The 25,907-nt window shown below is 40.9% G+C and overlaps 1 protein-coding gene across 3 annotated transcripts; it reads right to left on the bottom strand.

Moving 5' to 3' along the window:
* Positions 1–1,107: 1,107 nt before the first annotated feature.
* On the bottom strand, positions 1,108–23,934 carry SIRT1 (sirtuin 1). 3 transcript variants are annotated; one of them, XM_069795738.1, is made up of 9 exons: positions 23,741–23,934; positions 19,802–19,918; positions 18,254–18,495; positions 16,723–16,875; positions 13,758–13,905; positions 10,449–10,528; positions 6,001–6,187; positions 4,146–4,706; positions 1,108–3,208 (listed from the first exon to the last, which is right to left on the bottom strand). In XM_069795738.1, the coding sequence occupies exons 3-9, from the start codon at positions 18,464–18,466 to the stop codon at positions 2,886–2,888; spliced, it is 1,665 nt and encodes a 554-aa protein (XP_069651839.1). In that variant the 5' UTR covers positions 18,467–18,495; positions 19,802–19,918; positions 23,741–23,934; the 3' UTR covers positions 1,108–2,885. The 3 variants fall into 3 exon arrangements, with proteins under 3 accessions (XP_069651839.1, XP_069651837.1, XP_069651838.1); XM_069795736.1 differs by lacking the exon at positions 23,741–23,934 and adding an exon at positions 22,609–23,147; XM_069795737.1 differs by lacking the exon at positions 23,741–23,934 and adding an exon at positions 21,874–22,293.
* Positions 23,935–25,907: the final 1,973 nt, after the last annotated feature.

Genomic DNA, 25,907 nt, shown 5'->3' with positions numbered 1-25,907 from the left:
AGAGTGTTTAAGGATGACAGCTTCACTACAGGGAAAGGATAGTGTGTGAAATGGAGGAATAAGGCGACACATTATAGTTTGGGGTTCCTCCTCCATTGAAATAATGTTGGCTAGGATACGAGAAAGAACAAAAAAAGAACAAAAAGCAGAACTTCTTCATCTAGATGTTGAAAAAGGTGCAGCTGTTTTATTCCACAGGAAAAATGTTTTCAGGTCCTCTCGATAGGGAAACATTCTCTCTGTAAAAAATTCTTAAGATTTTTAATACTTTATTTCATGTCTTGTGTGTGAGTTTTATAAATTTTTTTCTTTTTTTTTTTTCCTAATACAAATGTAATTTATATTTGAGGGATGGTGATTCAGAAGTACAGTGGAATCGTCAAAATAGTAAGGTGTTACATAGTGGAAACCACTGAAACCGGGCCTTGGCCCCTGAGGGCCAACAGGAGTGGAGCTTTGCAGGATCTGGGGGGGTCGGTACAGCCGTAGCCCCCTGGGAAGCCGCGGGACAAACCCGAGACTGCCCCAGCCAGCCCTCTCTGCAGCGGGGCTTCGGCCGCGGCTGCGCCGGGCGGGGGAGACCACTGCCCAAAGGGAAAATGGGGCTTTACCCGACGGCATTGCCTGCATGAAGACGAAATGTAAGTGAAAGACTTGTGTACGTGATGGCAAAACGTGCCCCGAGCTCCTGTGTGGTGCAGGTTCCTTACGGGAAGGTTCTCCTGGACGTGGCTGGGCAGGGTTGGGGTGGGAGCAGCGAGTACCAGACATGGAGGAAGCTTTGGGCTGGGTAGAGAAAGGGCGGCAGAGCTGCAAGGTACTGGAACACCAGCAGAAATAAACACTCTTGTTCAGTAATACATCCAAAGTTAATGTAGGGTTTGAAAGGAGAGAAGTAGTTTTCTAAAGGACAACGCTGCGTTGTGGTTTAGGAGGCCGTTTTACTGACAGTGCGGAGTACCTTCCTTCAGTCAGGCTTTTGGGGGCAGATGGAAAAAAAGCAATTTACTATATAATGCCTCACGCTAGCTAGGGTATACCTTGACTTTATAGGGCATCTTTTGTTAAGTTTTTAAGATCTAACTAGAAATTAACAGAAACCAGAAATCAAATGACAATTTTAATAGACTTTAGAACAGAGTGTACGAGTATAAAACACTGGTTTTGTATTTCAAAAGTTGCAGGAAGATAGCCAGTCATTTTAAACAGTCTTCTACAAAACATATGCCAGTAGATTACATAAAAGACACTATATACAATATAAAAGAGCAGAAAACAATCCTCACTGTAAAAATAATTTAAAACAAAGTATTTCAATTTAAAATATCTCCTATAGCACAAACTAATACATTGTGACATGCAAGTGAAAACTAAACATATTGCATTCTTTAGTGTAGCCAAATAAGAGCTGTATTAAACTTGGACAATGAGACAACATGCCAACATTTTCTGATGAATACAGGAGGCTGTTCTTAAATATTTATTAACTGATGTGTCTTATGTTCAAAGAACAGCGACTATACATCTTCCAAAATGTAATAAATATTAAAGCAAAGAATATGAATAATCTACATCGTAGAGTTCATTTGGGCCAATGTTGAAAAAGTGGTTTATAGAAAAATGCTGTTTCACTTACTACTGCACTGTGCAATTTTACAAAATAGTTCTAAAGGCTTGGAAACAATCTGCACTTGAAAAGTTGCAATGTCCAGTTTTAAGGCAGCCTAGCACTTGAATCTATGATGTAATAATTTGAGTAGCTGCTTTGCTTTTAATATGCAAGGTGGAGCTAGCAGGTGGAAGATTATTTTCCCAACCCGAGATGTGACCTCAGAACAGCGTCCTGCATGGTTAGGTTATGAATTTGTGTTTTATCCACGCAGCAGCGTAAGCAGAGGCTCTCGCTATCCGAGTTAGTTGCTCCTGGTTTTGTTGCATCGATAAGTATAAAGGAAGAGCTCATCTTTTTGTGCCTTCTTGCGTGCCAGTAGAAATGCTATTCTGAACTCAGCCTAGCTTCCACATTAGAGCCCTGGCAATTTATCAACTGCTATTTTTAATGCAAGCTGCGCTATGTTTGACTTCTGTATGGAACGTGAAGAACTTCTACTGGGGGGGGATCCATTTTGTTTAAAATGCCGGTACTGTAATTGCAAAGGAGCCAATGTCAACATCGCTTCATATCCACAGGAAGTATGAAACTCGGTAACCCAAGCGTTTTCACAGCGCTTCTTGATCATAGGACCATAGAATACCATAGGATTTCTCAAGTGCTCACTGTCTTGTTTCCATTTAACTACCTACTCACATTTAAGTATGTCTCAAACATACAAAGAAACTGTTAAAGCAAAAAATTAGCTGCCACAGTAGGTCTTGGAAAATGCCAGTGTTTAATGACAGACTAGGTGAGAATGAAAGGTTTAGCAGAAGCATAAGAAGGTTTTAAATAAACCAAACTGTTACAAAGCAGGAGGTGTGAAAATACCATTCTTTGGTCTAAATTAGCTGTTCCCTTTATATTAGTTTAACATTCCAATGGCTTTTTCAAAACTGTTTAAAAATAATATAAGCTGAAATTCATTAAGCAAAAATATGTATTATATACATGGATGCCTGATCAGACAGATGAACTTAAAAGTGAACATAGTGACAATTGTTTAGATACTCCTAGTACCTTAAAAAAAAAAGATGAGTTAGTGTTGAGTGCGCAGTAATAGAATTTTATTGAAAAAGGTAAAAAACTAAGCATGAAAATCTGTTTTAGTTATTTATAAACACTACATCCTTCTGGTTTTGTTGCTCTAAATTCAGACGTAAACATTCATTCTGACATGCCAAAGCTCCTAATGCTGGTGGAAAGTTCCTGTAACCAGTCAGTGATCACTTTACAGCTTGTTGCTCGGACGATCAGTCCCTGCAGCTTCGTTTGTATAAGCTGATTCATCAGCTGCCAATTCATCTTGTTCAACTCCGTCTTCCCCGAATCCAGGTTCCTCTTCCCTTTCAGGAGCATCCTCATCCTCTATGCCATTGTAAAACTCTTCGATCTCACTCTCATCCTCCACATCTAAGCTCTGACTACGACATGAGCCGCTTTCGCTACTACTCCCGCAGGAACTAGAAGATATGATATCATCTTCAGAATCTGAGTATACCTCAGCACCGTGGAAAATATAGCGATTTGGTGGTAAAAATAGATACTGAGTACCTGAAACAGAATTCCAAAAGTCAGTAAAAGGCTAAAATAAATGATTCATACAAGATCTTGCAGACTTCTGGTTAGAAGGCACCTGCATATATGTATTTTCAACAGTGAAACTTAACTGACAAATCAGATTACATTAGAAACGCACTTATTTCAATGTATGTGTATTTATTATGAAGCACAAAACAAATGCTTCACTCGGCATTCCTTCTCGCCCCTCCCTTTGACATAAAAGAGCATTTAAACTTTAATGTCTAGCAGCTTTTTTTCATTGGTACAGGTATTCACAGCTACATTTCCATTACTTGTAGCAGAAATGGAACCCACTGCACAGAGTATTTGACAAAGTTTAAAAACAGCCTTTGCTTCAGAAAGCTGCAATTTAATACCTGGCTCTTCATCCACAATGATTTTCTAGTGTGAGAACTCCTTACATCAGTTAAGAGACTGCATACTGGAAGGCTTCCTTGGAAAGTCTTAAAGTTTCCTTCCAAACATGCCCGGCTCCAGCTGTGAGATTTCCTTTTCAACTCTTATCATGACTTCATCTTGCAGTTCTACTGCCATACCAAATTATGACCTAGTGTGACCAGCTTCTTAACACCTGAGGATCAAATTAACTTGTCTGAAAATGCATTTGAAAATGTTAGAAACCGATTTATTTTTTGGTACCTACCTTGAACCTCCTAAACTTTGATCTTTTTAGGGAGTATGTAATTGCTGGTTATAAAACCTATTATGAATTAAAAAAAAATTTCCTATTGGCTTCTCTAAAAGAAATAAACGATACAGTGATGAGTTATGTAGACGTTTGTCTGAACAAAAATAACCAGCAAAACACACTGATTCCCTCAAGGGTAACTTATGTTTATTCTAGACCTATTTAAAGCAATACATCTGGGCCAAAAAATGGAAAATACTGGGATGAATTAACGCTTACCATCCAGCCTTTTGCTAATCTGTTCTTTTGCAGATCTGTTTACCCAGCACTTCCTCAATATCTCATTTTTTTCTTTGTTTTCTCCGTTGTTAGATCCATTTTCCTTCATTGTTTCAGAGTTCATTAGTTCACTAGCAGGATTTTCAGGGTTTTCTGACGATGTCTGTGTGTCCTGAAGCTTTTCCTCTGCACAGGTCCCTTTAGTTTCTGAGGCAGGATCACAGTTTTCTACCTTACATTCAGCTGGGTGTTCTGAAGACACCACTGAAGTATCTGGTGGAGTCATTCTTTCTGGTGAACTAGAGCCTTCTGAAATGTTTAAAGGGGTAGGCGGTAGCTCGGAAGAGTGCATTTCGAGCTCCTTGTGCGTTCGTGGAGGCTTTTCTGTTATTTCTGAAAGTTTTACCGAGTTGTAGCAAAGTTTTGTATATTCGCTACCTAGCCTTTGACATAATTCATTAATAATAACATCACAGTCTCCAAGAAGCTCCACGTCAAAGTGTAGATGAGGCAAAGGCTCCCTATTAATTAAGATCTGAGGCACTTCGTGGGGGATGGAACCTATATGTAGAAAAAAGAATTTAAAGCTAGTCACTTCAGTTTTACTTTCAGCAGAGATCTACTTAGAAAGCTTGACTCCTCAGACTTCTCTTCATACCTTCACCGGTAGCCTGTCTGGACTTTTCCCCCTGTTTTTTTCCAGTAAAAAGTGGAATCTCAATCACTGAGAAACACATGCACAGAAATATTGACTACAGCAATGTTTGGTCAAGTGTAAAAAGATTACTAAAATTAGTACTATAATCTCTTAGAAGAATTACGTTGATTTTGTGCATTCATTTTATGTACTTAAGTGCTCATGAAGAACATACTGCTGGTAAATGACATCCCCTTCATTAGGTCAAAATATTTCCACGTACAACTTACACTGTACAGGGTTGCTCAACTCATTTCTGACATTTAGGCTTCCAAACCCCACCAGTTTGGTAACCTAGCTTCGATTCCTCAGATAACCAACTAATGAAACCCAGTTCTAGGGCACAGAAAGAGCAACGGTTTGTGTAGTGGATCCTCACTTTCCAGTCCTTATGCATTTCCCATCAGCCCAAACACTAGGCTCTGCCTCTCATATAGCAAAGAGGATGTTGCTACAAGGACCATGGATGCGGTACTGTTCCCAGTTAATAGCAGATGCTAAGCACGTGTCCTCCTTGGGCTTACATGTGAAGAGAATTTTTTTTAGTACTAGTAAGTCTTGCATTCAGTAGGCAAATAAATCACCTGTCATGGTGTTTTGTCAGCCTTTCTGAAGGGTGTTTTTCTATAAAGTATGTTAGCAGAGATGTTTTTCCATATCACTTTTAAAAGCTAAGGATCCAAATAGTGACACACTATATAATGCCCACTGTGTATCATTAAGTACTGACTTTAAAATAAGCTACAACTCAGGACACCCGATGTACTTGATCCGATTTTTTGATACTACCTTTAACCTTTTAAAGACGATTCCTTTCTAAATCTTGCAAGTAACTCTGAAAGCATATTGCAAGCAGGGAGAGAAATGAATTGAATCTCAGAACAAAGTCATTCAAGTTTTAGGAGAGTACTTTTTCAGATTATCATTTCATTATCTTGAGATCTGCCTGGAGTGTAGAAAAAGCACTTACAATTTCTTACTTCCTCTATTTTGCATTTCAGCTTTACACAGGCAATCAGTTTTCATCTTAGAAAACTAGATGCTTAATCTAGTTTCTTCACTGAATCAAGCCAAAAGCATTTCTTAGAGCTCTTAACTGAGAATTTCACTTGTGATCCAAATTTTTGGAAGAAAATATTACTGGAGATAGTCACTTACTTGGAATCAATGCTACTGGTCTTACTTTCAGTGAAGACCCAATGACAATAAGGAGATCAACTTCATTTTTGTCGTATTTCATGGCGCGATGGAACTGCTCAGGTAAGTTCTCTCCAAAGAACACTATGTCTGGCTTCATGATAGCGAGCGGTTCATCAGGTGGACATCTGGGACATCTAGGTACAACCTGCAGTAGAACAGCTTCCATTACTACAATTCAAGGCTGCGCCCTTGAAAACATCAGATTTTAGCAATTCACAGTGACTTATTTTGGCAAAAGACAGGGAAGTTTCAGTGGTATTTCCTCATTTCTTTTTTTCTGTGGCTACACAGACAAGTACATTTCTTACTCTAGCCTGCGGCAACTGCACACAGAAATAAAACTACACCAGGAATAAAGAGGGAGTCAAAAGGGAGAAACCACGCAGATCTACACCACAGTTCTTACCTGGCAACTAAGCCCAAGTCCAGAAGTCAAGCTCAGCACCAATGAGTAATTACCTCCTATTTGATAGGAATATATTTTTCTTGGTTTAATTGGAGCAAAAGCTTAGATTTCACTATCAGTTTCCATTACAGGATCTGATATAACCCCCTTCCTAATCAAAGAATATATCGCAGAGCTTTACCCCTCTACTTTCTCTGTTCCTCCAAGAGGATATGTGTGTTACACTCATAAAACAACACAGCACTGTAGCAGGTGGCTGGCAAAAAGCATATTGGACAAGAACATAGGAAAGAACTTTTGTTTGGTCTCCATTTTAAACTTTTCCAATTCCTCCAAAAACAGAGCAGAATCCTCGTTCACTAAAAATGTGGACGAGAGCTACGTTTGTAAAGAAGTAGGCTCCCTTTCCTCCTGAAATGGGAGGATTTTCTGACCTTTGGGACCTCTTTCAACACTTTCCTATCTTAAGACTTTTTCAGAGAGAAGAAAAGGAAGCAGGTGAGTGATATATGTACAGACAATACTTCAGTTACGACTGAGCAATTTTTCTTTCAAGTAGTTTAAGTCTTCTCAGCTGTACCGTTAAAATAGGATATCCCAGAATAAATCTAAGGAGCTAAATGTAGCTGCAATCCTCTAGCAGTCATCACAAGCAAATTAGTCCTATGTAAAGGTGTAAAGAGATGTATATTACCTACTGTAATAGGAAAATATATGAAAACTGACATTTAAATGCATAACAACTCCCTCTTGTGCAGAGAACATATACAGAAAAAAATAATAGAGAACTTACTTAGAAAGTTTAAATCAAAGAACTAGTTTATGGATGCCTGCAGTAGGACAGAAGACAATGCTTTTCAAATGAGAAAACGTCACAACTAAAAGGCCCTCCTCTAGTGTCAAAGGACCTTTCCCAAAAATTTAAGTCTTTGAACAAAGAATCCAATCCTTCTTTGAAGAAAACCTTGTGGGAGGGATGCGTAAGAAGCAATATGGCACAAGAACTAGGAGTTGGTATGGAGGGAAGCTTCACCACATACCCAAGCCAAAGAGCATCTAGTAACCCCACACTTACGGGAAACCAACTAAAGAATTCCCCCAAAAGGAACAGATGGGTAGAATGAATCTTGAACTTTTTCCTCAGACCTTTACATATTAGAAGGAGAGCTCATAACACAAAAACAGCTTAAACCTTTCTGAAACTTTTTACCCCGCTGTCTCTTCCACTGATGTTAGTGATGCTTTTGCCCTTTCAGTTGGAAGCTTAAGGAGGGAAAATAATTTGCTCTGTATTAGGAGGAAGATGAAATGAAGACCTCTAACTTTTGGTTTAAAGAGACCAGGTAATATTAATTCTGTTTCCATCATTTCTCACAGGAAGTCCAACGACTTGTGACTTAGCGGATCTCTGTAGAGCAACTGATATCCCTATCAAATCATTTGAGTCACTATAATGGGCCCATAAATGTGTTTCAACACTACACTACTCACCAGCTTCTCTGCTAATCCTCAGAAAGGTCGTCAGTAAGGGGGAAGATCTATTCCAAGAGCTGAAATTGATACCAAGAAGTTAAAGCTAGATAATTGGCCACTCAATTGCCTAGGGTCCTCTTTCCCTCCAGAAGCAGCACTCCCCCAAAACCCCACCACCTCTGCTGATGTATTTGTCTAACGAAAGAGAAATGGAATTTCTCATTTTTGATATACAGATAACATCAAGGAGATTAGTAAAGATTACATTGGCTTAAGAATATCCAAGAACTGGTGCATGTTTTCCATGTCTTGGGCCTTTTCTTCCTAAATCTGAGACCCTTTCACTGTCTCTTGAAACTGCCTAAAATAGTCAAAAGCAAAGTAAAAGTGATGTTTTTTAGAAGTGACTGACAATTGCTTTACTCAGAAGTTCTTTGTATGATTTAGAACTGCTGCTGCTTCTCATCCAGAAGGATGGCTGTGTACAGCAACCAAGAGGAAGGATCACGCTACAGGGAACTAGCACGTTATCTTGCAAGTGGTAAAAGAATGAAGAGCAGCAACAAGAAATTGCTAGTTTTCTAAGCAGATGATCTCAAACAATTCTCAGTCTATAATATGTTGAAAGGAAATCCTGGCAGAAAGATGCTAGCTAGACTCACTTCTTTGTGAAGCACTTATGACCATCAGGGGATGGACCAGAGCAAAGGAAACATAGTATTTTTAGGGACAACTAAGGACCTGGGGCCACATATAACTGAACTTCCAAGTAGTGGAGGGTAGCAGAAACTAGAAACTGGACTATCTATTGGGAGCCAGGTGCCAAACCCATTTTTGTGAAGGAGGACTTGTTAGGGAACAAGGCTGTTGGAATGGACAGTGTTTTGCTTCCTAAGTACAGAAAAGGTTTCTTCTGGTATCTAAGGAACCAAATTCTATATTCTAGAGAGCCAAAAGAAAAAGAAACTGCATGGCACCGGTTTGGGAAATGCAGGCTATGGAATAAAGATAATGATAGCAAATAGAACAATTTTTTTTTCAGGCATAAAGGAGGAGGGATCTATTTTCTGTCAATAGCTTTATTTCTTGTTGTGTGCAATTATATTTGGCAATAACCATATTTATTTTGCATTATGAAAGTAATTCAGTATTACAGCTAGGGCCTGCCCTGGAAAGATATACCTCGCAGCAGTACTGTAAGATTAGGGCTAAGAGATTGAGTGTAAAAATGGTTCTTCAGTCTCATCTCGGGAGTAAGAACCCTCTTTGTTCTCATTACGCATAAGTATTGCTACAGGCAGCTTCTCTCCACTTCCCCACGCTTCCATTACTGACCACCAGCAGGGACAGGCCATTGGGGCAGAAGTTTGGTTCAGCATATGAACATACAATGATTAAAGCGGTGCTAGGAAAAGGAGACCCGACCACTAACAATCAAACCAGAAAATTAAAACATGCTTAGGAAGGTTGTTTAGAACGAAGAAAACCTAAACTCCAACCAGCTGGCTTTGAAGGTAAAGGAGCAGCAAACATCTGTAAGATAAAAAGTTCTCAAAAATAATATTCTTAATAGCAAAGTAAACCAGATTTCACATCCAATATTTCAGTGTTACAAAGCTTCAGGCTTACAAGATCTACATTTCTTACAGCTTTAACTCAGACATCTCTTCTGAAAGGCTTTCATCGAGTTCCATTTCAAATATAATACCTGAAAGATTTACATCCCTTCCATGCTTCTCATCTAAAGTTGAAACTGTGGACTCCAAGCATTTACCAAAAAACCATCCGCCTGCAGAAAAGAGTCCCTTCAGTTTGTATAAACAAGGTATTTTTGATCAGAGAATCATCATCTCTGTTCCTTCAAAAGAAGGGGAAGAAGAGCAAAGAGGGTCTTGCCAAGCCAAAAGTTAATCTGCTCTGACAGAGCAGCACTAACTCCTGCCTTGGCCCTGGGGCACTTCACAGCCAGATGTGGGGAGTTCGGAATATGGAATAGTTCGGAAGTCCTAGAAAGCAATGTCTGACATCTCATTTGATCCTCTTCCTTGCAGAGGCTGCTCTGTAGTTAGCAATTGCTCCATGCATCATCTACTGTTTAAACATATTTTTAACATAGGTAAATGCTCAAAGAGCAACCGATGTTATAAATGGTTAAGGAAGCTTTCTCAGTGTGACTGTGAGTTCACATTAACATATAACAGGTATAAATCCAACTTTCTACTTACCATTTTAACCTCTGCTTTTCTCGGAGGTGCCACTAAAAATGGACCCTTATGGTTTTGTTCTGCTTTTTCCCATTACCTAATTTTTGCAGTATGGTATTTGAGTATACTTTTAAATACTAGAGGAAATGCTAAAATACAGATAGGCACTTTTATGACACATGCAAAGATATGTAGCCTTTTAAAAGCAGATCTTTTAAGCAATCCAAGCGTGGTGTTTTGGGTTTGTGGTTGATTTTTTTTTTGAGAGAGAGAGAGAGAATTACTTATTAGAAAGCTGCAGTGAGTTGAAATAAATTTTTTACCTGATTGAAAATATCTCCTCGAACAACTTCACAATCAACTTTGTATTTACAGATCAGGCAGGAAGCTGTTGCAAAGGAACCTGAGGGGAAAAACCCGTATGGTAGAAATAAGGATTTTTCAGTCATTCAGATATAGTCTTTTTGCCCAAGCTGTTTTGACACAAAGGCTGTTATGTTGCAGTGCTATAAAAATTGGTCATTAAAAAGTAATGTAAAATTAAGAGAAGATACTTCTACTACTAAAAGTAGTTCTTCTAGATGTTAGTCAGCAGACATCTTGTTTTAGGAAAAGTGATATGCCACATGCATGTCAACACAAACTATATTGTGTCCTTTCATTCCCCCAACTCGTGCAAGCATATACAAGGAGGGGAGAAGAGAACCTTCCCTTCTCCTCCGTACACAACTAACAGTAGTGCTGACAGCTCTGCAAACAGCAGCAGCAGAACATGAACCCACATGAACTCAAGAAACTGTAGGGCAAAATAACTAAGAAAATGCATTAGTAAAGACTTCACTATAGGCAACTAAATAGCAGCAGTGTTCCTTTCAGCAGAAGTGAGAAGTTACAGCTGTATTGTTCAAATTGAAATACTGCTCTGAACTTGGCATCCAGCTTAGCTACTGTGTTTATTATTTGGCAAGACCATCTTAAGTTCATTGCTCCATCCAGCCACTCGGTAGCTCTAACCAGCCTGTTTCTGAAGCAGTTGAAGGTGATGCCCACGTATCTGGTAGAACATTCGTGTCTCTATCTGTCTAAAGGGAAAGCTTATCAGGTGGCTAACACACATGAAAATACACAGTGTGGAGTCATTGTGGCAAACTAGAGCGGCCTTTTGGTGCATACGTGTCCAGGAGAGGTAAGCCTACAGGGCCTTTTATCTGTGGAAAGAATAATGCTAGAAGTTGACAGAATGCTGAAGAATAAAGTAGAAAAATTGACAGATTTTCTCCTAACCATGAAACAAGGGGTTAAACAAAAATAAAATTGACCCTGCACTGCAATGTGTCACTCATACAGCAAAACTCTGGAACTCTCCAATTTCTAATGGTGATATGAGGGCAGTAAGAAAGCCCTGTGACTGAGTAATGTATAGGGAGGTACAAAAGTCTCCCTTCAAAAGGAAACTTTTAGAAAGGTAACCATTAAGATGTTGAAAGCTTTGCAGAAGCTAGGAACAGCTAAAAACCACTGGTACCAAAACTTTATCTGGACTATTATTTTAAGCCACCCAAATGAAAGATGTTTTCTGCTCATAACCTACACACAGCAGCCAACCAACACTTACACTGCTAAATGAAGGGATTCTGGGGCTAAGTGCAACATCAAAATATGCTTTGAGGATATTGTATCTGGGTAAGACAAAGACAGCAAAAGCACACAAAAACTTGGAGCAGATAATTTATGAACAACTGGCAGTTCAGGTCTGCTAATCACAGCTGGTGTGGAAAGCGCACAGCTTCTGAAACGCTTGCTCAGCATTGCAATTCCCAGAACTTGAGGGATTCCAAAGACTACGAGAAGTATGACAGTTATTTGCTCGTTACAATTTGTTTATAGTAATAATCTAGGCCTTTATACAGTGTGTTAGGGACATGTCTGTCAGGCTAGCAGACCTAACCCTGTCTGAGGCATCTGTTGCTACCTACTTGCAACTCTATTATGTGAGTTATTTTTCACCGTCAGAAGGACTTGATCAAGAAGTTATGCTGCCCCATGCATGAGTCGTGTAGCCAGCAGGCCACTGCCTCTGATCATTCAGCTACAGTAATAGCAAGGAATACGATCTAATTCCAGACATGTTGGTTGAATGCAATAGCCATTTTAAATTCAGAAAATGCATCTAGGATACAGTAGTTTTCATAATAGCAACTTTACTGTAGGTCTGCAGTGTGAAATCGGTTCCAAGGTTCATACACAAACTCCCCAAATCATTACAAGGGTCCTTCTCATTTGGCACGCTCATGATTAACTTGCCATTGCCACAGCTAGGCAAAAAAGATAGAATAAATACAGCAGTATGAGCCCTTATGTAACAGAGTTTCAGTTTCTCTTTAGCCACTACCATTAGTCAACTAGCATTTGTTGAAGAGCAGCATAACCATATGTCAGATAAAGCTTGATGTGCTCAAAACAACCTTTGCCAATTTTTGAAGGCCTCAAAATCTCAAAGTCTCAGAAGTCCATAGCGTGTTTTTAAAGAATCTTTTTAATTTAAAATCAACTTATACAGGACATGGTCTGAAATCTAATCACTGTAGCGTGCAACTGAAAAAATGGGAAGCTTGAGCATGGCAGTGGTGTGCAAGAACACAACCATGTAAGAATTTCATGGTAAATACCTCATATGGAATGACAACCAAAAGAAAATACACGACACACTAAGTACAAATGGAAACTAGCACTAGATTTGGGTTATTTGACGGGGAGGATTCTACTGTGTGCTGTTTGGTCACCACGACAGAGCACCATGTTTGCTCTGTCTGAAAAAAAAAATTTTATGAATTTGGTACTGAGCTAAACTTTGTAGAGAAGGAAACCAAGAGAGTTTGGTCCCTGGAAAAGGTGGAATTATACAGACAGGTCTTTAAAAGCAGCGTTGGCATGTTTGTAACAACTTATTTGCTAGAAGTCTACTAAAGGATCCAAATGTGCATTTTAAAAACTAATTTTCTGTGTCCTTTCCTTAAAAATGAATCCTTGGACTTTTAGCTTGACCTTTGCAAGTCCTTGGAAATGGAAAGCGTATCGAGCAACTAAGTAAGAGATTCCACTTAATTTGGTATCATAATTGCAGAATGCATATGACACTGAAAGTGTAACAAGATGATCTTCAGTTGAACTGAACTGGTGATTAATCCACCATACAAGATAAAGTCACTGAAGTGTCAGGATATTTTACGATTTCAATGGAATATAGCCTAAATAAAGAATCAGGTAGCAGCCAAACTAATTCACTGATAGACAGTGAGAGAGACCTATACAAAGAAGCATCAAATACATTTTAAAAGTTAAGGTCTAAGCTTGTGCAAACAGGGTGTGGATCTTCACTGATACACAAACACCACCATTTATCAAGCATAATTTCTGAAAAAAGTATTTCCTCTTGAAACACTTCTGATTTAAATACTTAAGCTACATTTAAAAAAAAATTCAACATTTTAAAAGCAGAATACTTGTTGCCAAGAGATAACCAATTCAAGAAAAAAAAATAAATTAATTCCAATAGCAATTACCTTGTCACATGCACCAGTAAACATCATTCCTATACATAGAACAAGAAAAGTGAAACTAAAAGCACTAACCATGACACTGTATTATCCTTTGAATTCCTGCAACCTGTTCCAATGTGTCTATGTTCTGAGTATAGTTGCGAAGTAGTTTTCCTTCTTTATCCATCAAAGCTATAAACTTGTGACAGAGAGATGGCTGGAATTGTCCTGGGTAGATTTCCTAGGGAATTCAAAAGTACATTAGAAAGTGTAAATGGATACACAATGTCTTTATGCCAACTGCAGCAATTCACACAGAGCTAAATATTATCAATAATGATTATGTCAGCAGTTAATGTTGTCACTCCCTTTGCATTTTGCCATTTCTCTCAGATCCGACTCTTCTTTCAACAGCTGAGCTTCTGATCATGTCAGGATGAATTGCTCCATGCAAGCTGGTATTTTGTTCTTCACACAGCATAAAAGCAAGGTTTAGATCTTTTTTGGTTTTGAAAATTATGAAATAGGAAAGCTTTTCTTCCTTTGTAAGTGTCAAGTAACCTCAATATTTGTTATTAGAAACATATACGGTTTAACTGCAGTCTGAAAAAAGTTTAATGAGGAATTTGGATTCTGTCTTTTGGTTTGGGATAAGCAGTTTTTACTCCTCAGCATTATTAGCAGCTATTCCTACAAGTTGGAAGCCCAGAAAGCAGAATGGCATTGGATATAAAGCAGAAGACAGGGGACACTCAGAGCAGCTTTGCCAAGTTAGCCAGTTAACAGTAGTCATCAAGTTAAAACCATATGGCTTAGCAGAGCAACTCCACTGTGCCGGATAGCTGCTTAGCCCTTCCATTAGATCAAGGTAAAGGAGGTAGGTATATCCAAAGAGCGTATGGAAAAAAACAGGCACGTTTGTAGAATGATTTGATGTTTGCTCACAGTGAACAAGGAGCCTGCCAAAAGGAAAAATTAAACGTGGGCACCCAGCTGAAAGCTTCACACTAGGAACCTCTGTCTAGAGTTGACCACCCCAGGTGGTACCTCTGATTGCTGTGCGACTAGGAGGACTTCAGCAGTGGCACCACCACTCCATTGCTCAGGAGCAATTATTTAGGGGAGGAACTTGAATTCCAGACCCTCTGCTCTCCAGTCACTCTCTCACCACTGACCAGCAACTGGGCTGGAGGCTCACCTGGGAAAGTGAGGCTTTTTTACAGAAAAAACGCAAGAGTCACTGGCCAAAAGAAAGTTAGCAAGAAGGAGGCTGCTGCCTACCTTTACCAGTAGATGCTTAAAGCTGAACCAAAAGTTCTAGCACAACAGTGAACTGTTAAATTAATCTTTGTGACAGCTCTGCCTTCAGCTACCATATAGCCTATTAACAAACAAAAAAGACTTTTTGAAAGCATTTGTTTTTCCCAAAAATATTTCAAGTTACTCATGATTCTGAAGCTACGTGGGTCTTTGGGGTAACTGCAGCAATGATCGCTGGTTGCTCATGGTGCTATTATCTAGATTATGACTAGGCTATTACACAATTAGAATCAGATATTCTTGTAGTCCTAACAGCTTATATATCTTAGTCTGAAGAAGCAAGACAAATTTGCAGAGCTCAGTGGCAGAATGTATTTGACTGTTCTTTGCCCCTAGAATTAAAGGAACTTAAGATCTCATAGAATAAGAAATCAATATTCTAACTGAGCTGACAGACAGAAAAGGAGAAGGAGGAGAAATTATTTTAGTAAAAAAGTATCAGCCAAACTGGATTTGGACTATTCTGGTAAAACCTGTGTACAGACAGGCTTCAAGTAAGTTGGGGGTTTTTTTTGTTTGCTGTGAGATTTGGGTTCTTTGGGGTTTTTTGGGTTTTTTTTGGGGGGGGGGGGTGTTGTTGGGTTTTTTGTTTGTTTTGCTTTGCTTGTTTTAAATATTAAAAAAAACCAAGGAACTGACTATACTAAGGAGCATCAAAATACATTAGTATCTGGACAGGAGGCTTTCAGAGAAATCCAAGCAGCTGAAGAATGCATTGATTTTTCTTTTCCAATCTTTATAACACAATAGAGCAGTTGTATAAATTGTAAGCGAAGGGAAGAAAAAGTGAGCACAACTAGTAGTGATTGATTTTCACAAGTCCTTACTGATCCTGTAGTAATTCTTGTAACATTTTTGTTTTGATTTTTTTTTTGTCCTGAGGAAATTCCAGACTAAAGGCAATTATTTTTTTGTCTGTACATATGTCTACAGCTTCTACAATCCCTTCATGTCTCAGATGAGTACTCCCTGCTTTTTAAACTGTTTAATAACACTAACATCTTTCCAAAAACTGCTGTGTTCTCCCTTTTAAATGAGCACAGTCCCTGCAAAAGGGCTTTAATTCTCTAAGATGTACAGATCCTTATGACAGCTATATCAAAACCTGAAACAAGAACAAACTTATTAGTGCATGAAACTGCTTTAGTCCTCTTTACTGTAAATACAGTGATAAAATGTGAATGTATGATATGACATTGAAGAGCATGCCATAGTATATCAAATTCAAATGTAGTTTTTCACATTCCTCATGTGCTGGCCAAAAGTTTCTCATATTCTTTCATTTTTCAGAGAAAGTAACAGCAGCTAAGATTATTGAGGTTTGATCAAATAACTACAAGTTTTTATTTATCCTTTCTGAAATTGGAGACACTGTCTAGAATGCTTGTATATATAATGAACTTATAACAGGAACAGTAAAAATGAGCTTAAAAAAAAAAGAGAATGTTGCTAAATATTTCTAATAAGGCTAAGATGTGGTTGCATACAAGGACTGAAGTAACACTGAGGATGTAGAATTGATACATTGCGAAGACATGCCCAAGGAGAGTTATTATGCTACTGAATGAGGTCTCTCACTAAAGTAAATTCAATATATTAACATATTTTTCTATCTTGTTTATAAAAAAAAAGACAAAGATACCATTTTGTTAACAGAATAGTTTTATACCTGATTTATGCATTTTAATACTGTCATCTGTCCTTACTGACCAAGATAAGAACTGTTGGAAAACCGTACCTTTGCAAACTTAAAAAATGGCCTGGGATCCTTTCTGAAGTATTCTATATCAAACATTGCTTGAGGATCTGGAAGGTCTGGGAAGTCTACAGCAAGGCGTGCATAGATGCCATCTCTTGATCTGAAGTCAGGTATTCCACAAGACACAGACACCTGAAATATATTTTTGCAATCTGAAATAAGCGAAACTATATATTTGGCTATAGAGTTGCTATGATATAAACTATTTGGGAAACCACACTTCTGTATGCTCACAGTGCTCAGAGACATTAAGAACAAAACCAGTCTGGGTCTGGGTTCTCTATATTTATTTTTCTTTTTTTTTTTCCCTTTTTTTTTTTTCCCCTTCCCCTTTTTGTGGACCAATGTAACAATTCCCAAATCACAAGCAGGAGAAACAGCACAGAAACAAAGTTTGACAACTGGACAAAAAAATCCTTTAGTACAATCTGTACAGGCAGTAATAGGACACCAGGCCTTATGTTTACTACTGGAATTTTTGTGAGAAGTGAACAAAAATTTAAAATACTGTTGCATTAAATTTGATTAGTAAGTGTTCATTGATCTGCAAACTTCGGCTTGGACAAGGTGGTTGGGTTTTTTTGGTTTTTTTAACATGTTAAGACAGTAACAGAATAGATTCTTACTTTTGATGAATAAACCCCTTTTGATAAACAAACATTGATAAACAAACATTGTTTATCAAAGCATTGTAGTAGTCAATAAAGACTAAAATTTATTGTCTCAGACTACCCCAAAATACTGTGGGAAGAGGAGGAGAAACAGGTGAATGATAGCAATCATTGAAACAGCAAGATTCAGCAATAGAAGAGTGCTTTTCTGACAAGCTGATTTGAATCACTCATCTTTTCTGAATGGCGTCACGCCCTCTGTGTATGAACAACAGAGGCAAAAAATGATCGACTTTTCATGATCTGGTACATAGATACAAAGCTGCAAATGTACAACAGTTTAAATACGTTCTTTAGTAAAACAGTGAGCAATCTTATTACCATCATAAGAGTGGCACATGTTAAAAGTAAAATTCAGTCTACTGAAATCCAATCAAATCTGCCTTATAACCCTCCCCAACTCTTTTTTTTTTTTTCTTTTTGAGTCCTATTCTTCTAGTCCCTCTAGCTCCATCAGGTATTTTAAGAGATCCACTGACATTTTGTTTAAAAAGTCATTACCTTTGTTTCAAATTAAAAAATGACTAGGATAGAAAATGTTCTGAAACAGGTAGGTGTGATCTTATTCCATAACTATTTTGCATGGAAGCAACTGTGTAAGAGTTTAAATGTTTAAGAATATTTTCTTATAAGAAGAGAGATCTTGTAATTTCCAACTTAAGCTCCAGTCTTGCAGCGTGCATCGTTCTAGCGGAAAGCTGTGCCTCCTCTTCCCATCTAGCACAATTATTTGATTATGAACGCTGCGAGGGTCACATCACCTGCATGCTATAAAGCAGTGGGTAAGTATTTAACCAACTGTCTACATATTCTCTCACTGTCATTGCAGCAATACGTACCCCAGCTCCAGTCAAGACCATTATTTTTTTGCATTCTTGTAAAAGTTTCACAGCATCATCAATAGTATTAATATCTTTTCGTTTTTTTCTTTTTGGTGGTTCTGAAAGAATGTTTATAACTATTTGCCACAGTGTCATATCATCCAGTTCAGGTGGAGGGATTGTTTCGGGTAGCAGGTCTTTCAGAATTGTCCGTGGATCTGTACCTAACATGAGATGCTGCTGAACAAAAGTGTAGGGACCTAAGAAAATAAAAAAAATATAAATATTTAAAACTGAGTCAAGTATTTCAGATGATTACCATCATCATCATCCCATTTGTTATTGCTTCCTATTACAATTTTATTAATCCAATTTAATGCTTCGTTCATCAAAACCCCTGTATGTTTTGGTCTAAATTCTGAGGTGATAGTATAGCTAGAGTTTTTACTTATTTATTATTATTATTTTTCATAATGTATCTCCATTTTATGGCTTCATTTATATTTTTCCAACATATTGTAAGGTATTTACAGTAATAAGTTGAAGACAACAAACATACATATACTTTCTAGTCATATTATAAAACATCACTCTGAAGAGACAAATAGAGCCCACCAATCCATGGATTTTTGTTGTTCTTTTAGTCTAACACTAATGATTTCAGATATGACCTCCTAAAGCCATCAATCAGTCTTTCCACAAAGACTCGAGATTAGAGCTGTAGAAGAAAAACAGGTAAATCTTAAGAAACTAAACTAAGAGGACCCAAATAGCTATCACTAAGGCTAGCTACAATACATATAAAGAAAACAATTGTTATACATATTTACCCAAAAGGTACCAACAGTGATCCTATAATGAGGGATCAGCAAAGACAACATATGGGCAGATTTTAAGTAGAATATTGTGTTATCATAATGTGTTTTCTTGATGCTATTCTTATCAATACTGGCAAAATGAATGCTGTGGCATTATCACACCTATGTAAAAGACCTCAAGTCCCAGCCCCACTGCACCCTGGAAGCCACTGTCCCACATAAATCACCAGTGACCTTAGCAGTTACCTTGCCTCTGTGCGAGACAAGAACTTTCTAATGAGTTCCTAACTGTCTTGCTTAACTTATCTGTTGCTAATATGCAATATGTATGCAGACTAATAATTCCCAAACTGATGTAACACTTAGGACAGTGAGCCCTACAGATTGGCTAAAATCGTGCAAGAATCATCTTCTTGTTCCTTAAAGAACTAAAACTAAGTAAATAGGCTAGAAATGTGCCATAAATCTGTTCAATTTAGCGAGTCTATGTGTATGTTTTTAATATGGATCGTGGCAGGATTTCTATACAAAAAAAGACATTGACAATTTGAATCAAAATAGAGCAAGTGTAAAGAGGTTCATTTTTAAACTCCTTAAATAACATACAGAGTACAGTCAACAACTCTAAGCAGCTCAAAAGCAGCAACTGCCAATTTTTTTGCAACAGAAGAAATCACTTGAAGACCAGGAAGAATTAAGTAACTGTTCAAAGGCAGACAGCATCCGAGAATATTATATAGGCTTCTACCTATACGTGGTCTTGGGGTCCAATCACTAGAACTTGCGTGTGAGGCTCTGTCATCTTCATCACTATCACAGGAGTGAAAACCATTGGCTATGATTTCATCACTAAAAAGGAAGTTATCTGCAAGACAGCACAACAATGACGGGTTACACTTAGCCAAAAGGCACAGATATATATTTAAATATATGACAAAACCTAAAATTGTATGCTTTTAAATTTGATTGCAACGAATTACAAATAGGCAGTTTTGTCACTTAGACACAGAAAACTTCTACTTTTTTTGAGTTTATAGATACGCTTTCAAGCCTTCAGTAGAGTTACTGCAGGATTTGCTACCTTAATACTGCGCTTCAGTGGGCTGGATGTTGACCTTAGTGAAATTTTCATTCTATAAAGTGCTGGGCATTAAGGATTTTGTATCTTAAAAAAAATCCAAACGCTTTAAAAGCGCAATTAAAAATTCCTTTCTCTTACAATTCTCACTTCATTCAGCTCACTGAGAAATTGGCTAAAACGAAAATGCGTCATCATTAATAGACCAATCTTTGACTAGGTTTCAAGAGCATAGTATTTTAAAAGAAATAAATACACATTTGAATACAACTAAGTTACAGAATTTTGTCAGGTTATTATCTTGCAGCTGAGCTGCAATAGGCGACCACATACACACTTGTATTATATTTCAGTTATGACAGAAAATGTGCTACCTTGAACCACCTTAACCAAGTTTCTCATCCATTTTACCCTGCAGTTGGGTTTGGCTTAGAGTACTTCATAGTTACTGCAGCTCAGCTCATGGCCTTAAGCCAGAGAAACTCAATCTAACTTCATCACGTATCTAGATGGAGTCCAAAGAAGAATGAGATACTTGTCTTACAGCACACGCATTACTAAGCTAACGTTTAAGGGGAAATCTAAATTTTAACCTGAACAGCTTATTAGAATTTAGACTAAACTTTTTCTATTGGCTTTATTAGAAATAGCCACAGCAACTGTAGCTTAATTTGTTGAAAAATCTAAGACTACAAACAAAGGAGAGCAAGTTTCAGTCATGCTCTCTAAAGCAAAGAATCACTATACTTCTTTTCAATCTCTACTTGAATAAACCCCTACAATATTTCAGCTGTTACTTCACTTTACTCTTAAATAAAGAACACCACAAAACACCATCATTTTTTTATTCAGAGATTGTGTTGTCCTGTTCTTTCCCTTGTTGGCATAAATATTTTATTCTGATTAGAATGGAAAGAGGTAGAGGACAGAAATTTGCTTTTGGTACTGGCTGTCTTGTTCTTCTGAGACCACAGGTGCTCACTGACATTACTATTTCTTATTACTAATCTACATATTTACAGCATCTCACTTCCATCTCATTATGCATGAAGTCAGTGAACATATTATCCAAAAAGCATTACGAAGAAGAAAAAAGTTGATTAGTACACATCAGTAAGCATGAAGTGCCAGTTTTACTAAAACGACCTTTATGTCTACTGTATCTGTATAAAGAATCAAAGCTTATGTTGTTAAAGACTCATCATATACAGGTCACATTGTATTGTATTTAAGCAACACTGTGACAGACACAAGTAGGCTAAAGTACCAGTTTAAACTGTAACACTCCCTGTGAATTCATTCGAGTCCTCAAAGGACTAAAGGGAATGCTTGCCAGAACTAAGCAATCCACAGCAAAACATGCCTGAGGATCTGAGTAACTGGAGCAAAAAGGCTTCACGTGAGGCACTGATAAGAGCTCATTAGCTTTACTCTTGCACTGCTCCAATGCAGTTTTTAAATACCGAGGCTGTTCCAAGCCTGTCATACAGCTCTGTTCCCTTTTGGATTGCTTTTGCACAGGCAGAAATTTTCTGTAGAGTTTTTACTATGGAGTTAAAGGTAAAAAGCATCTTTAACTGCATTCCAGGATAAAATGGAAAGACTGCACTGGCAGAACGCAGTATCTTATACCTTTGAAGAAGTCTTTCCGAAGCACAACCTTAAAAACCGAGATGAACAACAACAACAAAACCCCTCAAAAGCTATCTGTTTCAATAATGCAATGCAAGGTACTTTCATACCGATACTGCCCAAACAGCGTGCTTCGAACACGATCTGCAAAGAAGCTTTTTAGAAGATTATAGCTTAGTTTTGTGCTGCAGTCACTGAAATCTTAACCAAGACTGTAACCTGAAGTCATTTAAAGAATGGTTCAAGACTGCCGCTCCTGTGCTCTCTGCAGAAGTTTCCAAGAAACAGAAATAAAACGACTATCGCGGCGGAAATTGTGAAAAGGAAACGGGGCTTATCGTTTTTCATTTTTAATAACTTGTTGCCAGCAACACAGCAAAATAAGCGTTTTCAGAGATGGGAGCCGAGTCGATCTCCTTCCACGAAGCCCAGCACAAGAAACGCCCGGCTTTGACAAGGACCGACCGGAATTAGAATCGATCAGGTTTGGAAAAAAGGGACGCAGCTGCTCGCTCGAGCTTGCGTTCAACCTGCGGCGGTCGAGGCGACCGAAGGAGCACGGCGTGCGCTCGGGGGTCGCCCCGCACGGTCCGCCCCCACCCCCACCCCCGGGCCCCGGCAGGGCGAGCGCCCAGCCTCCCCGCCACCCGCCCGGTACGGCCGGGCCGGGAGGGCCCCGGGCGGCCGCCGCGGCGAGGCGCCCGCGGGGAGAGCCCGCGCGGGCAAGGAGGGAGGGAGGGAGCCCGCCCGCCGCGGCCGGGCCCGCCTCCTCCCGGCCGTGAGGGGGCGGCCCGCGGCCCGTCGCCGCCGGGCCGAGCGCAGGAAGGGAGGGATGGGGTCCTCACCGGCATGCGGGGCCGGCGCCTCGGCCGCCCCGTTTGAACGCTGCGCCCGCCCGCAGCCAATGGCCGCCGCCTCCGCCGCCTCTTCGCCGGGCGCCGCCTCCGCCCCCTCCCCCCGGCCCCGCTGCCGCGGCTGCGGAGGCGGCTCCGCCCGGGGCAGGCCCCGCAGCCCGGCCCTATTGTCCGCGCCGCTCCAGACCGCCGCCGCCGCCGCTTCCTCGTCCTCGTCCTCCTCCTCCTGCGCCGCCGCCCGGCCGCCGCCATCGGCGGTCACGGCCGCCGCCTCAGCCGGCGGCTCCGCCGCCGCCAGAGCGGCGGCGGCGGCGGCGGGCGGCGGCCCCGAGCCCCGGTCCGGGCGCTGGGCGGGCGCCGCGCCCCGCCCGCAGCCGCCGTCTTCCGAGTCCAGGCGCTGGCGCTTCGGAGCGGGCTCGGCGCTCTCGGCCGCGCCGCCGGGGCCGCCGTCGCACGGACGGAGGAGCGGAGTCTCCTCGTCCGCCATCTTGGAGTAGCAACCGCCGCCGCCCCCCTCCCTCCCGCCCGCCCGCCCGGCGCAGCGCGCAGCAGCGCCTCCGCCACAGCCCCCTCCCCCACCCCCAGGGAGCGATTTAAACCCGCCACGTGACCGCGCCGCCGCCCACGCGGGCACCCGCCCCGCGGAGGCAGCAACAACAACAAACCGGGTCACGTGAGGGGGGGAGGTGGAGACGGCCGGGGGGGTGAGGGGGCGCTGCCGCCGTCACGTGACGCTCGTGCCGGCTCAAGCCTCGCGCGGCAGGGCGCCTTCCTTCCCCCCGCTCCCCCCCTTCCCGCTCGCTTTACGCACACGCCCCCTCGCGCCATGGTGGTTTCTCGTCACGTGGCCGCGTGTCCCCGCGCCAGCCTCGCCCTGAGGGGGGCAGGGAGCGGCACGGCGGGGTGAAGCGTTACGGGCCGGGGCGGGCCCGGCTGCCGCCGCGGCCTCTTCCCCGTTGCGGTGCGCCGTTCGCAGAAGGGACGGTTGCCGCCTGCCGCGGAGGGGTGCCCGCCCCCGGCGGGAAGGGGGAAGCCCGTCCCTGTGGTGCTTGTTCGTGTCCCGTCCCCCCCCCCCCCCGCCCCGGGGACTCACCCCGCAGCGCGCTCCTCCGCCGGGACGCACCTGGCAAATGGCGGCTCCGCCGTGGCTTCGCGGGTCTCGGTATTCCTCCCACCTACAAGGCCCCTTTGAGAAACCCCCGGGCCTCGCCGTAACGGCGTGCAGGGTATCAGACAGCGAACGCACCTTCCCGAGGAACAAGCGGTGTTTCCTGGCAGGGGCTCCACGTTCCAGACGCGCTTTGTCGGGCTGTGCCCGGTGAGGTGAAACCCGCCGGGGGAAAGCCCGAGCGGGTCTCCCGGGGAGCTCGTTTGCCAGTCAGGTAGCGTTACCGAGAGGTTCGTAGCGGCTCCTCGTTCCCTGTAAGCACAGAACAGAGCTGAGGGTAAGAGGAGAACTATTTACGGGGTGACAGCTTCTGCGGGCGAGGTCGGCGTGCCCGCTGACGGCCTGGGAGAGGTTTTGCACCTGCAGGTTCAGCTTTTGGTAGGGATGCTTGAATGCGTTACCGTGGTCCTTCAACTCCTGGGCTACAGGAAGGGTTTTGGGGGGCTGTTCAGCACCCGGCTGTTTTGAGAACCGAGCCTGCACAGCGTATGAGGGACCTGATGGGACATTGCAAGAGTTGGGATTTGCTCTAATGACATTGACAAACTCTTTTTTTCACGTCACTGTTCCCTGGTGGGATGTGTGCAGCTAGTAGCTCTGGTGACCTGTGGTTTTCCAGTGAGCTCTCCTGTAAATTGTAGAGACAACAGTCCTTAGTGGCCAACCTTGATGCTGTGGACCATCACTCTGTAGTAAATACAGAGGTACCACGCGTGGGCTTTCTTAGATGTAAGTGTCTCTTTCTACCTGGAAGTCTTGTCTCGATAGAACTCGGCCACTTTCCCAGGATTTCTACCAATACAGAATTTCAGTCTAAACTTCATGGATATAAATTTAAATATTGTTTTGTTTAATGTTAGTGTTTAACATCACAAACTATTTGCAGAATAGTTTTGGTGAATTTAATACAACTGAATGCCTAAGTTTAGTGGCAAGACCAAGATTAGACAGGTGGAATATCTCCCTTGCAGGCCTTGATAACAATAGCTTTTAAAAAACTTTGGGTTAAAATTGTTGATACATGGTTTTTGGCTCCAAAAGGGATTATTTTACAGATAACTGACTTTATACGTGGTATATGTATTGGGGGGGGGGGGGGGAGGGAGAGGTTCTGGTTCTTTCGGGTATTGACAACCCCCCAAAAGATGTACATAACACTTCTCACACTACCTGTTTCTCAAAACAAGCTATGAAGTAACCAGATGTGAATCAGAACATTTTTATTATTCTGTGCAAATTTGTATGCAAGCATTCTTTTTCTTTACTGAAGCTGAGGCGAGATTCAGGTTTCTTAAAAAGCACGTGCAAGATGCTTTTGTCAGCATATAGAGCAGAGGTGTGACTTTAATATTGTTGTTTTGGTGCTTATTTATGTGAAGATTGCATTCTAAGGAAGAAAACGTGTAAGTGGTACAGATGTATGATCTAAAGCTTTCTGCAAAGGTATTGGTGAGAAAATGATTCAAGGATCCTTAAGCTGACTCTAATATTGCAAGCATTTATACGTGTTAGTGATGCTGTTGCAGTAGTTACCCCTAAACTGGGAATTCAGTTTGGTAGTTCTTAGGCCCTCTTCTATTTCTGCAACTCCGAGCCGTGTGTGGGGACAAGGATGGAGCATGAAATGCAAAACTCAGTTATATTGTGCCTTGAACTTGTTGAAAATTCATACTCTGCCCTCAGGAAGCAAAACAACTGAAGTCAGTTGAGAAGAACTGGTACTGGAAGATTGGATGTATTCTATGGGAATAAATTCAAATAGAGTTTTCCTGATCTTGCTGTTTTATTTAAATGGCTATTTATGACTTTTACAAGTTGATGGTAAAACTCCTGTTGTACTGAACCAGAACTTAGTTTCACTCTTGGCTCTAAACAAGCAAAATTGTTGATAATGTGTTAGGAATGAACAGAAACGTGTTGTTCATGGTTGGGTCCAGAGAACAAATAGATTTCCTCACTTTCAGTACTGTTTGTACATTCTGAGCAACACTAACCAAAATGTGTAGACACATAAGCTGTGCCATCTCCTGTGCTGTGATTCTCTTTCAAATAAAGTTTATGTCCTGAAAGCATTCTTTATATTTTTTTCTGCATATTATATACAGTTTCTCTTGCTCTCCTT

The sequence above is a fragment of the Haliaeetus albicilla genome, chromosome 11 (genome assembly GCF_947461875.1).
Source record: "Haliaeetus albicilla chromosome 11, bHalAlb1.1, whole genome shotgun sequence".
Classification (NCBI taxonomy): Eukaryota; Metazoa; Chordata; class Aves; order Accipitriformes; family Accipitridae; genus Haliaeetus; species Haliaeetus albicilla.
This window is presented reverse-complemented; position numbering and strand designations above follow the sequence as displayed.